The sequence below is a fragment of the Amborella trichopoda genome, chromosome 12 (assembly GCF_054954075.1).
Source record: "Amborella trichopoda isolate Santa Cruz 75 chromosome 12, AtrichopodaSantaCruz75HAP2 v2.0, whole genome shotgun sequence".
Taxonomy (NCBI): Eukaryota; Viridiplantae; Streptophyta; class Magnoliopsida; order Amborellales; family Amborellaceae; genus Amborella; species Amborella trichopoda.
In genome coordinates, this window is record NC_142347.1 from 45,676,920 (window position 1) to 45,693,788 (window position 16,869).

Genomic DNA, 16,869 nt, shown 5'->3' on the forward strand with positions numbered 1-16,869 from the left:
AAACTACCCATGAACGAAAAATAGAAATATCTAATTATGGCTTTTTGGGCCCCTTGTTGGTCAAGGAAGTTACCTACCTTCTAAAAACTAAATTAAGGGTCGCATCGTGGGTCCATCCGACCCAGTTGTCTGGCCCTACAATTATTAGAGCGTGGGTCACAAAATGTGGCCCATGGATTGGGCGCCGTCAAACCTGGGCCAGCGCCCCGACAAGGCCAACCCAATTCGGCATGGCCTAGTCCTCTTTTTTTTTCTTTTTTTTGTTATTTTTAATATACATCTAGCATGGCCCGACCAGAATAGAGTTAGGGCCAGGCATGGGCCTGGGCCTCCTTAGCCCAATCCAGTCTGGGCCGGTCCTATAGAAAACATGACCGGGTCTGGGCTAGGGCCGGGCCTCTGCCAAGGCCCGTTGCCAGCTCTAAAGGCCTTAAAGTTAATAAATAAACAAATGAATTCCCCTCCTCTTTTTCTCTTTTTCCTCCTTTCAAATAGAGAGGTCCCTCTTCCTTTCAAGACATATTTGCTCCTATTAACTTTCTTCCCTTCAGCATGGAAGTCTTTTCCAAATCCTTGCATCTTATGATTTTTCTTTCCTTAAGCTTATTTGACTCATTGTTTGCAGAGTCGGCCAGTCCATCTCAGAACCAACAGGCCATTCCGGAACTGAGCACCAGCAGATCTGGTTTTGGCCGGTTTAGGTAGTCCGGCAGGTTATTTTAGAAATAAATTAATATATATATATATATAACTTCAAAAAATAAAGGATTTGTTTGTAATGTATTGTTGAATGTTTTATTTTTTTTATCATTTTGACAAAGATTGGAATGTGTTTTGGCCATGAATATTTAGTTTTACAATTTTTTCTTCTTTTTGGACTATTTTTATTATACCTTGGGCACAAATTGATTTTTTAGAGACCATTGTTCTAACTAGCTTTCTTCTCATTTGGATGTGCTTTATTTAATTATGTTTTAAATATATTTTTCATATTTTTTTAGATTTGTTTTATATTTTATTTCTCCAATGCTTTTTGGACTGGCTAGGACCTGCCCAGTTAGGCCGAACGAACCAACCAGTTTACTAATTACCCGGACCCAATCCTTGGCCAATTTCCAAGGACAAAGACCATCGAGGATTCATGGGACAAAGGGATAGGACATGGGGTTGGAGGATACAGAGATGATCGGAAATGATCAAGATTCAGTTTGAAAGAGTATATTTTTTGCAAATTTATTTTAAATATCTTTTTCCTAAAAATGAAGTACAAACAAGGACAACAAAAATATTTCTCCCCAGTTGGGATGTCAAACAACTAGAAATGCCTCATTTGTAGACAATTTATTTTGGAAATTACTTTTCAATTATTTAAATAGGTCCTTATTGTAAATAGAGAGTTTCTTTTCTCCTAGCAAAGCACCATTGCAATTCTTCATAATTACCAGATCCGATGTAGGGGTGTTAATCGATCGGGTTAGATCAGGATCAACCCCAACCGGGATTTGACCCGAGCCGGAACCAGACATGACTTGAACCCATGTTGATTCCAAGTCATTGGTCTCAAACTCAACCCACCCTCTCATCCCGACCTAATAAGGTCTAGGATGTCCCAATACGGGTGTCAGAATCTAGGTCATTTAGACCCAGACCTGAGTCGTTACCTCATGACTAAGCAAACCCTTCATTGAACGTGGAAATCTTCAAGTGCGAGAAACAAATAAATATGTACAAACCAAATTCGTCGACATTCAGCACTAGAGTACATGGCCATGAGAGCAATTTTCAGAAATTTGAGGGAGCAACCTCGTAACTAGAAAAAAATTAATAAGAATGTAAGTACAAAAAATTTAATAAGATTTTTTTTAAAAAAATAGTTTAATAGGACAGCCTCAATTTTGTAAAGCCTCACCTCATAATTTATCAAAAAATTATAATTCAAGAAAACCTTTACTTCAATCATCTCCGCTTGAATATTATGGTTGTGAAAAGAAAAATAGGATTTCAAGCTTTAAAAATAGTATGTGTAATAAATTATTTAGACCGTCCATTTTACCTTAAAACAAATTTTTAAAAATCCACAAAATTTATATCATTTTTTTAGTTTCAAATTTTGTGCTATGGATGAGGATTTGAGATGAGGTTTTATTTTGTTTTCATAATAAGGCCACATAAAACAAGGGACATGAGGGCCATTTTTACAAATATAAGGGACATTTTATAGGAATTCATTTAATTTGAAGAGCTGATATGAAGTCAAACTGGTGCAATGGCATTTCGCCGTACACTTCCAGTTCTTTGAATGGGTGGCGTTCATTGCCACTTTACAAAGTTAAGACCAAAGATATTATAAAATAAAAGGATTTGTTGTCTCGCCGGAGCAAATCATCCTGGTAAAAATTGAGTAGGAGCACTTTTTGGGACCTTGAAAAAATAATGTCGAAGGATTAAAAATAACCGTGTTTTAATTTTTGGAGGGCAAGATCTGTGTTCAAAAACTCAAAATTAATTTTTTTTTTTAAAAAAAAGATATATATATATATATATATATATATATATAGTTTTTAGATACATATCAAAATTTAAGATAAAAAATAAAAAAAATATCTCCATATCTCCTATTTTTTTTGTTTCATTTCTTGATAAACTCAAAATTTCAAAAAATATATTCTACCAGCAAGGCCACTTTAAACCTATGTGTTAACCTAAACAAATATGATAAATATATGTTATTTTTAAACCCCAATCATTTTTCTCTCTTTACTTATATACCTCAAACTTCTCTGTTTCTCTCTCTTCCTACGTCTCTCTCACCTCCCGTGTTTTCCAAACACCTCTCTCTCCTCCAAGTAACCTCTCACCTTCATGAAACCCTTCTCTCTCTAGAAATTTAAGAAGATAGCTTTTAGAAAAGATATGTTTTTTTTAGATTTATTTGGCCTAAAAAAGGTTTTAAATTAGCCCAAAGGTTAGAAGAAATAAAATCTGCAATTTTTATATCCCAAGATATCTTTTAAAATGATCTATTGTGAAATGAAAGCTAAAAATAGAGGGCATGGAGATATTTTCCCTAAAAAATAATAATTTACATAGCTCTTTTGTTAGATGGAGTTAATGTACAGTATTTTCCTGCAAGAGCATCAGATCATAAATCACAAAAGCTGTTGGGAAGGACCCTCGAAACAGCCAAAAAAAAATTCCATCAAACGTATGGCTAAGAGATATTTGTCGACGAAAAGAAAAAAGAGTTCCATTCCCATTTCCTTTCATGTATAAGAAAAGGGGGAAACCAAGGAATTGAGTGAAAAAATGAAGGGTTCATTTTTTGTCTGCGTTTTCATGGTCTTCTTACACCAAGGCTTTGCAGATGAAAATGAAGAAGCAAATGGAAATGGAGTTGTTAAAATAGGGGTGGTTTTGGCTATGGGTTCATTGGTTGGAAGAGCGAGCAATATGTGCATAAGCATAGCCCTTCAAGATTTCTACAGGGACAACCCCAACTTCACCAGTAGACTGCATCTTTCTACCAGAGATTCCGGCGGAGACGTTGTGCAGGCAGCTTCAGCTGGTACGCTCTCTCTCTCTCTCCTCCCCTCTCTCTCTCTCTCTCTCTAGCAGATTATGTGGCATTTCTCTCTCTCTCTCTCTAGCAAATGGCTAATAATGGGAAAACAGCAAGATAATGGTTTCGAGACTCGGCCGAGGCTACTCGGACTCGCCCAAAAGGTTTTGCATGGAACACAAAATTCAGCACTTCTTTTTGATCTTTTCTTTTGTAGCCCGAGAAGTACATCCTGAGCCTTGATTTTTAGCTGTACAGTTGCAGCATTCAAATGCCCTTTCACTTCACATACATAATCCTCCATTTTGGAGCAAGGGAAAGGAAAATAATGAGCTTTATACAAAACACACCCATCCACCATATGTCATTGAGAATGGACGGTGGAGATGATTCCCACCTCTACCTAAATGCCGGTGATTGTTTATCAAGCAGAGGTGCAGCTCATCTCGACCGTCTGTCTCGAGCGACAGATGGTACACATTGCATGTACAGGATATCTTTCTCGGAGAAGATGAAATTTCTGCTCTATTATATTTTTCTTTGCCAAGTATACAATAACGCTGTTAGCTTTAGTATAAAAATTTCACAATCACTCCTAACCATCAGATTTGAAATCGGATGGTTGGGATTGTAATAAGGCAAACCCTTTTCCGCAGTGATCATTTTCAGTTGAGAGACAGCGTTGTAGAGTTTCTTTCATTTTGACATTTAAAGTCCTTGTAATTTTTTTATCAGCTTTGGATCTCATCAAGAACGTAGAGGTGCAAGCAATAATAGGGCCTCAAACTTCAGCAGAAGCCCAATTTTTATCAGATCTTGCCAACAAATCCCAAATCCCCGTTATATCCTTCTCTGCAACCTCTCCATCTCTCTCCTCAACCCACACCCCCTATTTCATTAGAGCAATACCCAGTGACTCAATCCAAGCCAAACCCATTGCTTCTCTCATCAAATTCTACAAATGGAGACAAGCCATTGTTGTATACGAAGACACGGATTACGGAGCCGGCTTCATTCCTTACCTGACTGATGCTCTCTCAGAGATTGGCTCTCGTCTTCAGCATAGAACCCTTCTCCCCTCCGTTGCAAGTGATGAATTGATCAGAAAGGAGCTCTACAAAGTCATGACCATGCAAACTAGAGTTTTCGTAGTCCACATGTCGTATCCTCTTGCATCTCGCTTTTTTCGACAGGTTAAACAACTGGGCATGATGAGTAGAGACTATGCTTGGATCATAACAGATGGGCTCACAAACTTGTTGAATTCTATGGATCCGTGGACCATAGACTCGATGCGAGGGGTTTTAGGGGTGAGAGCTTACATTGAAGGGACTCAGCGTTTGGATAAGTTCTCAACTAGGTGGAAGAGATACTACAGGAAAGAGTACCCAAATGAAATTGACATCCCTCATTTCAATGTCTTTTGTTTAAGAGCCTATGATGCAACTAGGGTTTTGGCTTTGGCAGTGGAGAAATCCGGCGGTAGGTCCGTCGGTTTCCTGCGACCTACTGCCGGACAAATGACCGCGAATTCGACTGATTTGTTGACTTTAGGGATTTCCCCGGTTGGCCCTCGGCTATTAAGTGCCATATTAGACACTAAACTCAAGGGCTTAACCGGCACTATCCGATTTGTTAACGGTGAAATACAAGGCTCAACCTTTCAAATAGTGAACGTTGTGGACAAAAGTGTGAGAGAAATTGGGTTTTGGTCCCCGGAAGCTGGAATTTCGAGGGAGATTAGCAGGAAAGTGGTCCATAGGAGGAGCAATGACGTGGAAAATTTGGGACCAGTGATCTGGCCGGGGGAATCGACGGTGACCCCTAAGGGTTGGGTGTTCCCCACCAATGGGGTCAAGATGAAGATTGGGGTTCCGGTTAAGAAGGGGTTTAAGGAGTTTGTGAACGTGGAATGGGGACCGTTGGATGGGAGACCGACGACTACGGGGTTTTCAGTTGATGTGTTCCATGCGGTTGTGAAGGGGTTGCCTTACGGACTCGATTACGAGTTCGTTCCTTTTGCTGATGATCATAGGAAAAAAGCGGGGACATACAATGAGCTGGTTTACCAGGTCTTTCTTGGGGTAAGTCTTTTTGTGGACTCGATTCTTTGTTGCTTCCAATGGTGTGCCAACTCTCTCCACATTCATTAAATAGTTGCTCTCTCTCTCTCTCTCTCTCTCGCTCTCTCTATACTCATTAAATAGATGCTTGGGGTGGCATTGGAACTGGACCAGTCCCGGATTCGAGCGGTAGACCCAATTCGAGTTTAGGTATGTGTTTAAATCTTGACAGATCGGGTTTGAGTCCAAATCTTGGACCCAAATACCATTCGGATTCGGGTTCGGGTATGGGTTTGGGTCCGGTAGTATTTTTCGGGCCCCAATGTATAAAATACATTTAAATATAGTTAAATATATATTTTAATTTTGGGTGTGGTTTCTATAAGGTTGCAACCTTAAACAATCCAATTAAGGGGCACCATAAAATTTTATCATAACATGTAATTTTATTGTAAAAAATTCTTAGTATTATCTTAAAATCTATTTTCATACCTAATTAGAAAATTTTAAAATCTAAAAATGGTTAAAATCAAGTAGATCTATAAATATATGAAAATCTTGAAAATGAAATGTCTATATAATTGTCTATATAATGTGTTGCAAGATGCACTATTTTCAGAACTCAAAAAACTCTTTTTGTTCATATTCATACATTTCGATATCGAGATGATCGATTATAGGGTTTTTTCAATATTAAAACAACATTTCTGATAGATTTTTGAAGTGCATATGTGATTCTACATTCTAAAGTTGCAACCTTATTAAAACTTTTCCCTCTACATTCTAAAGTTGCAACCTTATTAAAACTTTTCCCTTTAAATTTTGGGTGGGATCCAATCTGGGCCAGATCCCACACTACATTTTCAAGTTCGTGTCCGGTGAATTCAGGTCTGGGTCTCCTTTAATATGGTTTGGTCCCTCTCTCTCTCTCCTTTCTTTTTCTCTCTACCGTACCACGTCGCTTTAATCTAAATTTTTAAGTAAAATAAATGAACATGGGTTGATAGCAAGTTTGACGTGAAATAAAAAAAGTCCTAGGAAATTTATTAGAGGAAAAGCATACAATGAGACGGGTCATCTTGACCATTGAATGTGAAATTGGATGGGTCCATTTATTTCATTGACCAAGCTCAAATTGTAAAATAAAATTTCTCCAACTTTATGTACACCCAAGCTATTATATTCACATTGGATGGTTATAAGTAATTGTGACCGCTTTATACCGTCCAGCTGTCCAATTTTGATCAAGAGAGCCACTCACCATTTGATTTTAGATCCGACATCTCAAAGTATTTTATGTTTAGTTTTTTTTATATAAGTTGTATGAATATGAAATTTGGTACGTTCCATCTTCTCATTGGGGAGCACCTATAAAAAATATTATAATAATTTTATGAGAAAATATAATGATCAAAATACTCTTTGAATCTTTCGGGGGTATTTTGATTATTTTATTTTATTGAAATTTTTTTTTATATATTTTTCACTAGTGCGAGTTTAATAGAGGAATGGACGTCCAAAATTTGGTATCAAAATAGCTTATAAAAAAATTAAAAATAAAATAATATAGAGACGTGATATTGTGATTGGGACAATCTTAGCCTTCCATTCAGAATGGACGGTTGGATAAAGAAAAAGATAGAACTTCTATGTTGTAGGGGAAGTATAGAAAATTTGCTCTTGTATCTATTATATCAATTGTAAATAATCTTATTGTATACCTTATCAACTACTAAACTTTTTATCAGTCACCTATTACAGCTCATGGACACGTGTATTTTGTTGATATTTTTAAACTAAATCAAAAGACATGGAAAAATATTTCATGCATTTTGATGAATTTCCCCAAAAGTTTTTTAGGTAAATAATATATTAAAAAAATTAGATTAAAAACTTTATTAAACATTAAAATTATCTAATTTTCAAATGTTATTTACCCGAAAAACATTTTTCTTTTATGGAAAACTTGCTATCATTCCATGTTCAACTCGCCATGTTTGCCTCTCTTTTTTTCTTTTCTATTTTTCAGAATTTTGTATTGTGAAACAGCCAACACATATTCGACTTTTTAAATTAGGCAACAAATTGATTAATATGCGCATTACCCTAGATCTAAATGTCGAAAACACATTATTTTTTTGTTTCTTCTTTTCTTTTTCTGTTTTGCTTGGTGCTACATGATCCTTTGAAATAATCCTTTTCACTTTTGCATTATGTTTTCCTCTTTTTTCTGTTTGCTTGGTGCTACATGATCCTTTAAAATAATCCTTTTCACTTTCGCATTATGTTTTCCTCTTTTTTTGATATATTAGTTACTGCTGAGCAGAAATACGATGCTGTTGTGGGTGACGTGACAATCATCGCGAACCGATCGAATTATGTTGATTTGACGCCACCCTACACAGAGTCTGGGGTGTCAATGATCGTGCCAGTGAGGAAGGAGAGGGGAAGCAGAGCACTAACATTCTTGAAGCCATTGACATGGGAGCTATGGGTGACTGCTTCATGTTTCTTCTTTTTCATGGCATTCGTGGTCTGGTTTTTGGAACACCGGATAAATGACGATTTTCAAGGTCCTCCAAGTGAACAAGTAGGCAGGGCTCTGTATTTCTCCTTCTCGACGCTCGTCTTCGCGCAAAGTAAGTACCCATTAGCAAAAAGTCATAATGAAAAATCCCTGACAGAAGTAAATGTCCTTGGATATTTAAATAGATGTTTTAAAAATGATATATTGAGATAACTACGAAATTCAAAACATACACATACACACAATCTGTGGATATTTATAACATGCCAGGGCCTTAGTAGGTCCTGCGCAAAGTAAAATCCAGGTTTTATAAAAAATCAGCCAAAAGCAATCTTTGATAATCCTACCAATTCGTTTTGACTAATTAGATTGTCCAAACAAATTTTATTTACTTCTTTTGTAATATAATTTATACTTTTAAACTATTCTTCATACTTTGCTTAGTTTAAAATCCGATCCAAGCCATTTAACTGAATTTGACTTGACATGACCTCTGTCTCCATTACTGATAGCATTGATTTCAACAATCCTAATTTCGAATTTTAAAGATAAGTTTATTGGAAAAGGCCAAACATAAAAAAAAAAAAACGCTTCAAAAAAATATATCCATATCGCTCACTTCTAATGACCCTGATTCCCGAATTTTACTTTGCAGCAAAATAGCTTAGTGAAGTTCGGTGTTTTGGAGGAAGTAGTAGCTCAGTTGTTTTCCATCTTTTATATATATATGGGTGCGTTTTCTATAAAGTTGCAACCTTAAATAATCCAATTAAGGCACACCTCCAAATTTTATCATAACATGTAATTTTGTTCTAAAAAATTCTTAAGATTATCTTAAAATCTATTTTCGTATTTAATTAGAAAATTTTAAACTCCAAACATGATTAAAATCAAGGAGATCTATAAAAATATGAAAATCTTCAAAATAGACGGCCTAGATAATGTGTTACAAGATGTACTATTTCTGAGACTCAAATTTTTTTTTTTTTTTTTTTTACATTCATATCTCGATGTCAAGCTGATCAAATAGAGGGGTTTTCAACATTAAAATAACCTTTCCGATAGATTTTTAATGTGCATATGTAATTCTACATTTTAAGGTTGCAACCTTATATGAACTTTTCCATCTATATATATATATATATATATATATATATATATATATGAAAACATTATGCAACGCTTATAGGCGAAAATGAACCGTGATTTCGCTTATGCTCATCACTATCCAAAGTTCATTGCACGGTCACAGTTATCTGGTAGTGTTTCAATTTTCAATATTTTTTTCTACAAATCAGAATGATTTGAAATTTAGAGTGTGTGTTCATAAAAAATAAGCGAATCTAATAAAATATCAAAAAAATAATTCGTAAAATGTAAATTGATCAAAATACCCTTGAAAATTTTTTAGGGTATTTTGGTCAATTTAAATTTTGTGAAATATGTTTTTCATATTTTTATTAGGCGCGTTTCACTAAGATGTACACACATTCTAAATTTCAGATCATTTTGAATAATAAAAAAAAAAAAATTTGAAAAACTACCGGACAATCGTGATCGTGCGATGAACTTTGAAAGGTGATGAGCATAAACGAAATCATTGTTCATTTTCACCTATAGGTATTAAAATATATATATATATATATATATATATATATATATATATATATATATATATGTGGAAGATTTGGTTCCCCATAAAAGTGATTCGTACCTTTTTCCTATCGGAAAAAGAAATTTTCAACGTAGACCGATGAATTTTGAACCAACTGCTATGCAGTCTTGTGAATCACACACATAAAAAAGTTAGGCCCATGGATCTTGACGTTTTGTTCCCTTCTCGTTGTCTTGTGTCAGCCCTTTGTATTACCTACTTTCTATCCTACTTAACGTGTGGATCATGGAAAGGGTGGGTAGCGAGGTACCCATTGTGTATTTCCCGCCTAGTGGAGCATGGTGTACATCTACGCCCTCGGTCATAACACCTTTATTAAGTGTTTTCCCAATCTGAAAAGTTGGGAACTTCCGAAGAATAACTAGATTATTATTCTCAAAAGAAATCTTGAAACATTATTTTTAAATGCAATGAGATTAATCACGTAGTCTTTTCTCGATTAAATGAGGTGGACTACACAAATTTTGGTATGTCATTCTACTATATTACACGTCATACCTTCAGTGGGTCTATAAGTCTCCATAACTTTTCAGACTACTTCCAACCACATCTTTTTGGGCCTACCACTTGCTTTAAGTGCAACGAAGGTACAACTAAGATTTTATTGTGGTAAATATCTCCATATCCCCTACTTTTGCTGCCTATTTCTTAGAAGACCTAAGGATTTAAACTATTTCTAATAGCATGAGGTCTCTATATTTTTTATCTTCCAACCCCCTAAACTTCTTTAACCATGTATTATTGATCTCAACAACTTATGAAATGACTCCCTTCACTTTCGCCCATCTCTCTCGCAAATACCCAAATCGTAGAGACCCTTCTACTTCTCTCTCTCGCAAACGCCCAAATCGCAAAGACCCTTCTACTTCTCTCTCTCGCTAATACCCAAATACGAGAGATCCACCCTCCCATCGTCTCTCTCTAGGATGTTCTTGCGATCTTGAATGATCATCGATTCAGGCTTGATCGTAGGATGTTATTGAGATGCTGTTGATTGATTCCTCAAGTAGATCATTTGAAGGGAGACGAGTTTCACAATTTCTCCAAAGTCCAATGTTCCTTCAAGATTAGAACTAGCATGGGTAATTGCGATGAGCAGCCACCATACCATAAATTTTATAGAGAGAAAGTATAATATGAGACAACAAAATTAAATCCAAACATTTATAAGGAAGAAAAATGGTGAATTCACCGAAGAAAGCCATCAAAAGTATCATATTAGACCAGCAATACAGTTGATTTCATTATCTTAAACTTTTGTATTTTTGCTTCCCAATTTCAATTTTCAGCTATAATAAGTTTCAATCCCTTACAAAAACTGAAACTCGTGTAATGGCCCTATATTCCAAATTGAGATTGATGGAAAAAAACAGATAAGATTCTAAGAAGTTTCAGTCAAAATCTTCAATTTAAGTTTGCAAATTTTGGTGAACTCGGCTAAAGTGTGTCAAAAAATGGAGGAGAATTTCTGAAAAATGAAAAAGAAAAATGTGAAAGTTTCAAGAAAATTTGTACTGAAATTCTCAAAATGTAGCCTAAAGTCGTGAGACTTTTTTGTGTAAAAAATTCAAAACTTCATGCTTGTATTGCAAACAAAATTTCAATCCATTTTCTTCAAATGAGCCCAAAAATTGCACTAAAATACCAAAATTCAGACCAAATCCCCATTGTCTTTCCATATTTTGTTCCAAAATTTCAGCTCCAAAAACCTACCCAAGGATTTTGTTAAACAAAGTCTGATCGAACAAGTGAAAGAAAAAGATAGAATTACTATTAAAGAAGAAGATTGCTTTGAGTCGAGAGAAATTAGAGCTGATTTGATAGCTAAGGTTCTATTAGTTGATTTGAATAAGAGCAACTTGCGATTAAAAGGTGCAAAGAAGTTGGAGGGCTTTTTTGAGAAAATCGGACTAGGGCTTGAAAGGGAGAGAGAGAGAGGCTTGAAAGGGAGAGAGAGAGAAGGTGGGTCTCTGCTATTTGGGCATTAGAGAAACAGAGAAAGGATGTGAAAGGGTCTCTACAATTTGAGCATTTGAGAGAGAGAGATAGAGGGGCGAGAAAGACACGAGAGAAAGGGCCGAGAGAGACGGAAGTTTAGAGAGAGAGGCAAGAGATGGAATTTAAAGAGAAAGAGGGCATAGGTTAATGGAGTTAAATGAAGGTTAAGTTTTGAGGGAAGAGAGTCATTTCATAAGTTGTTGAGATAAACAATACATGATCAAAGTGGTTTAAAGGGGTTATAACATAAAACATATATATATTTTATACTCTAAAAAATAGTTTAGATCATTGGGTCTCTTAAAAAATAAATAGCAAAAATAAGAGGTATGGAGTTAATCTAAGGTTATAGAGGTTACATTCCCAAAATTTGGGGTCCTAAATTAATCCTAGATGGGGTTGTACCCGAGCCAGTAAATGAATAGTAACTGCCCATTTTTTGACTCGAAGTCGGAATCGAGGGAAATGTATGCCAGACCTTTATTATGTGAGCAGCCAGGCTTATACTATGGTACCCAATCCAACGGATGGCTCATATCTAACGATCTAGATTGCTCATGTTGGTACGTGCCAAATGTAGAGAAAGAGAGACAAAGACAATGAAAATAAATAAAATAAAATATTATATAATCTAAATCTAGTTTTGGTAATAATAATAAAAAAATAGAAACTCCAATTCCATCAAGCAATTTTATCTTTTTCATTATGTGGATAATTTTTAATATTTATTTGTACGCTCTTAGGTTTGACACACCTTTCCACAAAATTTGAACTCAAAAATATTTATTGAGGAAATAAAAAATAAGAAGGTCCCCTACATACATTGATTATTGGATATGCTTGGATTGAATCAGCGCAATATAGTCTGTGATTGCGGCTCACAAAATCGCTTTTCAATTATGTCCTATCCCCAAATTATGGCTGTCTTTAAAACAAAAATCAATTTTTGGAAATATCGAATAAAACTTGTCATTTTTGTCAAACAAATGTTCCATGCATTTTCAAAGCACTTCTAAATCAAAAAACCCCTCTCACAATGTATTAAAGAAAAACAAAAAAAAAAACAAAAACTGAAACAGAAAAAAAAACAAAAAACAAACTTCTTAAAAAAAGAATATTTATAAAGCATCGACCTTCTCAAACCTTTTAAAATAGCTACCTTCTATGTGACAGTTCTATTGGATGAGCTTAATCTCTAATGTTATATTAGGTAAGCATATTTATTCAATAAAACATAGGTCATCACTTAGATGAATTTATTTTTCAAAGTTTATGAATTCATTTCTCTAACTTGTAGTCGATGATGTCCAGGAGATAAAATAACTAGCAATTTGACACGATTCGTGATCATCCTATGGCTCTTTCTCTTGCTCATATTAACCAACAGTTACACGGCAAATTTGGCCTCAATTCTCACTGTTGAGCAATTACAACCCACTGTCACAGATGTTCAAACTCTGATAAGAAATGAAGATATTGTGGGATACCAAGGTAATTCTTTTGTAGAGGATCTTTTAATCAAGTTGGGCATTTCACGGTCAAAGCTTATAGAATTTGACAGTGCTGAAGAATATGTTGAGGCATTGTCAAAGGGAAGCTCTCATGGTGGGGTTGCTGCAATATTTGATGAGATTCCTTATATCAAGAGCTTTCTCTCGAACCGCACCAACGATTTCATGATGGTCGGGCCAACTTACAGGACTGGAGGCTTTGGCTTTGTAAGCTCTCTCTCTCTCTCTCTCTCTCTCTCTCTCTCTCCCTCTGTGTGTGTCTGTGTCTGTGTCTGTGTCTGTGGAGGGGGCGCTTCCACCTGATAAATTTTGAACGATAAAGGCTTCCGTCGTCTCTTCAGAGATATCCTATAAAATTGGAATGATACAGAAAACGTTTTTCATCAAAGAAATGAAGTTCTAAGTGAAATGGTTAAAAATATTGGAGTTTTGTATTAAGACCTTCATAGACACAAAATGTTATGATTTATAAGATTGCCCTTTTCTTTACGAGATCCTAATATGCATCAGTTATGTATCAATTTTGTAGACTAAAAACCATTATTTCCATGAGCCTATACCATCCTTCCACCACTTAACCATTTCTCTTATAGGTTTTTATTTGGAGAAGTATTAAAACCATTTATTTTTGGCATGTGGAGGTCACATTGACCCTTGTCCATTGGGTATGAATTTGGAAAAATGGGGGTGTGCTATTCACTAGAATCAAAGTTTAATTTTATTTTATTTTTTTAAACTATATGGTACATTCTCATTCTCAAAAAAGAAAAAAAAAAAACTATATGATACACTACAAGTTATCAGATTTGAATTCCAACACCTATAAGTGCCGGACTTCCTTTTTCTTTCTTTTTTTTTTTTTTTTTGTAAATAACCATTCGGCCTCTATTTCTCAGGTTTTCCCAAAAAACTCCCTACTACTTTCCGACATTTCCTCCTCTGTCCTCAATGTAACAGAAGGGGAGACAATGGTTTCATTGGAGAAACGATGGTTTCCCAAACAAGACACAAGTTCAAGCTGGTCATATTCCCCCTCCTCCAAGGGCTTGAGCCTAGATAGCTTTTGGGGCCTCTTCCTCATGGTTGGAACAGCTTCCATGGGAGCTCTAATCATCTTCTTCATTGGCAGTTGCAATGAGCATTGGAATAGAACGGTAAGTGAAACAACACCGATGACCAAAGGCTTTTGGCCAAGAATTGTCGCCATGGCTAAACACTATATTGAGAGAGATCTTTCTTTGCATACTTTTCGAAGAAAACAAAGGAAAGAGGGAGAAACAGAGGAGAATAGAGAAGTTGCTCTTGCCCCAACAGTTACAGAGAACCCTTTGAGCTCCCATACCAATGCAGAATGCCTTTCCATTGAGGATGGTTCACCACCTCATAGTACTTCAGTATCTGCCGACGGTGATGATGATTATGCACCCATACAAGAAAGGCATGCTCCAACTCCCGCCGACGGTGATGAAGATGATGATGCACCCATACAAGAAAGGCATGCTCCAACTCCCGCCGACGGTGATGAAGATGATGATGCACCCATACAAGAAAGGCATGCTCCAACTCCATGATGCTTAGTGTCGAGTTCATTTTTTGGCTCAAGCCCCAAAACATGGCTCATTGATGAACTGGGTCTTCATATACATTAGCATGCAACTAATCTAAGGAATATGGACTACAACAAGGATGGAAACTCGCCGACCTGTGGACATATCAAGATATTTTCCAATTCACATTTTTATCTCTTACCAAGTTTCTTAAAGAGTTCATTCCTCACATTTTTGAGCCGCCCATTCCTAAAGAGTTCATTCCTTTAAAAGTTAATTTTATAGTATAGACGCTTATGACCACACTTATGACCCTTCTCCCTCCCTCTTTACGCATGGCGATAATCGATAATAATTCCTTACTCCAATTGATGGCCCTAAATCTTGGTGTACGGGCTCCTAATCGAATCATTTTAGACTCAAAAGTGAAAAAATTATTTTATCTACTTGGTGTATTATAAAACCACGTGCTTATTGCACCAGCTGTAGATATAGGTATTCTAAGAATATGGCTCCACAAGCAATGGTTAACAATGGATCTCATACGTGGTTTCGCCAGAAATATCTATTTCCATCATTTGGATCCAAAATCTGGGGCAAATGTTTTTTTGAGAAAAAATATTTTCTCTATTGAGGCCAAACTAGAGAAATTATTTTTCTCGCCACAAGCTAAAAAATTAATTTCCCTATCAAATTTTCTAACAAAGCTAATTAAAAAATTAAAATGAACATATAGCTTGTTGGCACTCCAACCTAAAGCGTAATCTCTTTTATATATATATATATATATATATATATATATATATATATATATATATAACCCCACTCCCTCCCTCTCCCCCTATATATATATATATAACCCAACTCTCTCCCTCTCCCCCTACCCATCTCTTGCTCTTTCTTCTCATTCTTAAAGATCCCCTTACCTTTGTTTCTCATGTCTCTCTGTTTATAGAAATCTCTTTCTATTTCCATCTTGCTTTAATTATTTCCTTCTCTTTGTATCTCTACCATATTTCCTTTTCCAAATATATCTTGTATTAAACTCCATTTTTAGGTGGAAATGTATCTTCCATGTAGTATCCAGATGCTATTCAAAAAGCAAAAACTCACTATAGAGTTGAGTTACTGTTCTCGCTAAAACTCGAGGAAGCTATAAAACCGGGGAACAACTCACCTCTCAGTGCCCATAGACAAACATAGACTGTGGACATTGGCTACGAGTATCATTCCAATTTTATCCGTCCATTGGATGTGATATCAAGCTACTAAATTTGTGTAATTTATCTAGTTCAAGTCCCCAAAAAAAAAAAAAAAGAATTTTGTGATACCCTTCAAGCCATCAAATTTCAGATTTAACATCTAGGGGTGATTAGGGCCTCCTAATCTTAAAAATAAAACACTCAATGGCCATGAGCTTAAACTCTAGTGACTTGATTTATGTATTGGCTCCAACTTTATCCCAAGGTCATTTCCTAATGAAAAACAGTAAAACAGCATGGACATTGATAAAAAAGAACTGCACTCGAAGAGCAAATTTTCAATCTATAGAAAGCATAAGCATCGGTATCAATCTATCACAAAAAAGGCCATTCTCAATGATGTCATACACTTCAACATAATCATTTGTTCCTCTATTTTTTCTTCCTTTTACCATTGGAAAAATAGTTTATATTTTTTTTTTGAAAGTGGAAAAATAGTTTATATAACAATATCGACAACCAAATCTTAACCAATCATAGACAATAGAAGCCAAAAGATTATATACTTCAATGGCAGAACATTGTTAATTTTCTCCCTCGAGTAAAACTCTATCCAATAATATTTCTAGGAATCTAAATTTTGAGGATATAATCTCCTCAACCAAGCGACCACTTTCAAAATAGGAAATTTCTCATGCAAGATTGTTTAATTTTTGGACAGTCAAATCTAATTGATCAAATACTTTTCAGGCAATAAGTAGATCGCTAAATTTCATATCTAAAATAT

General features: G+C 35.5%; 1 protein-coding gene across 2 annotated transcripts; it reads left to right on the top strand.

Moving 5' to 3' along the window:
• The first annotated feature begins 3,302 nt into the window (after window positions 1-3,302).
• Window positions 3,303-15,111, top strand: LOC18435453 (glutamate receptor 2.7). 2 transcript variants are annotated; one of them, XR_016046350.1, is made up of 6 exons: window positions 3,303-3,565; window positions 4,295-5,643; window positions 5,767-5,832; window positions 7,949-8,261; window positions 13,134-13,540; window positions 14,230-15,111. XR_016046350.1 is itself a non-coding variant. In XM_006845498.4 (5 exons), exons 1-5 carry the CDS (start codon window positions 3,307-3,309, stop codon window positions 14,902-14,904), a joined length of 3,003 nt encoding a protein of 1,000 aa, XP_006845561.2. In that variant the 5' UTR covers window positions 3,303-3,306; the 3' UTR covers window positions 14,905-15,111. The 2 variants fall into 2 exon arrangements, 1 of the variants encoding a protein (XP_006845561.2); XM_006845498.4 differs by lacking the exon at window positions 5,767-5,832.
• The last annotated feature ends 1,758 nt before the right edge of the window (window positions 15,112-16,869 follow it).

What these genes read in the sequence shown, in the direction of transcription:
- LOC18435453 (XM_006845498.4), top strand. Translation starts at nt 3,307, where the DNA reads ATGAAGGGTTCATTTTTTGTCTGCGTTTTCATGGTCTTCTTACACCAA. An exon ending in TGTGCAGGCAGCTTCAGCTG is followed by an intron (nt 3,566 to 4,294) that starts GTACGCTCTCTC and finishes TTTTTTTATCAG; the next exon opens with CTTTGGATCTCATCAAGAAC. An exon ending in TTTACCAGGTCTTTCTTGGG is followed by an intron (nt 5,644 to 7,948) that starts GTAAGTCTTTTT and finishes ACTGCTGAGCAG; the next exon opens with AAATACGATGCTGTTGTGGG.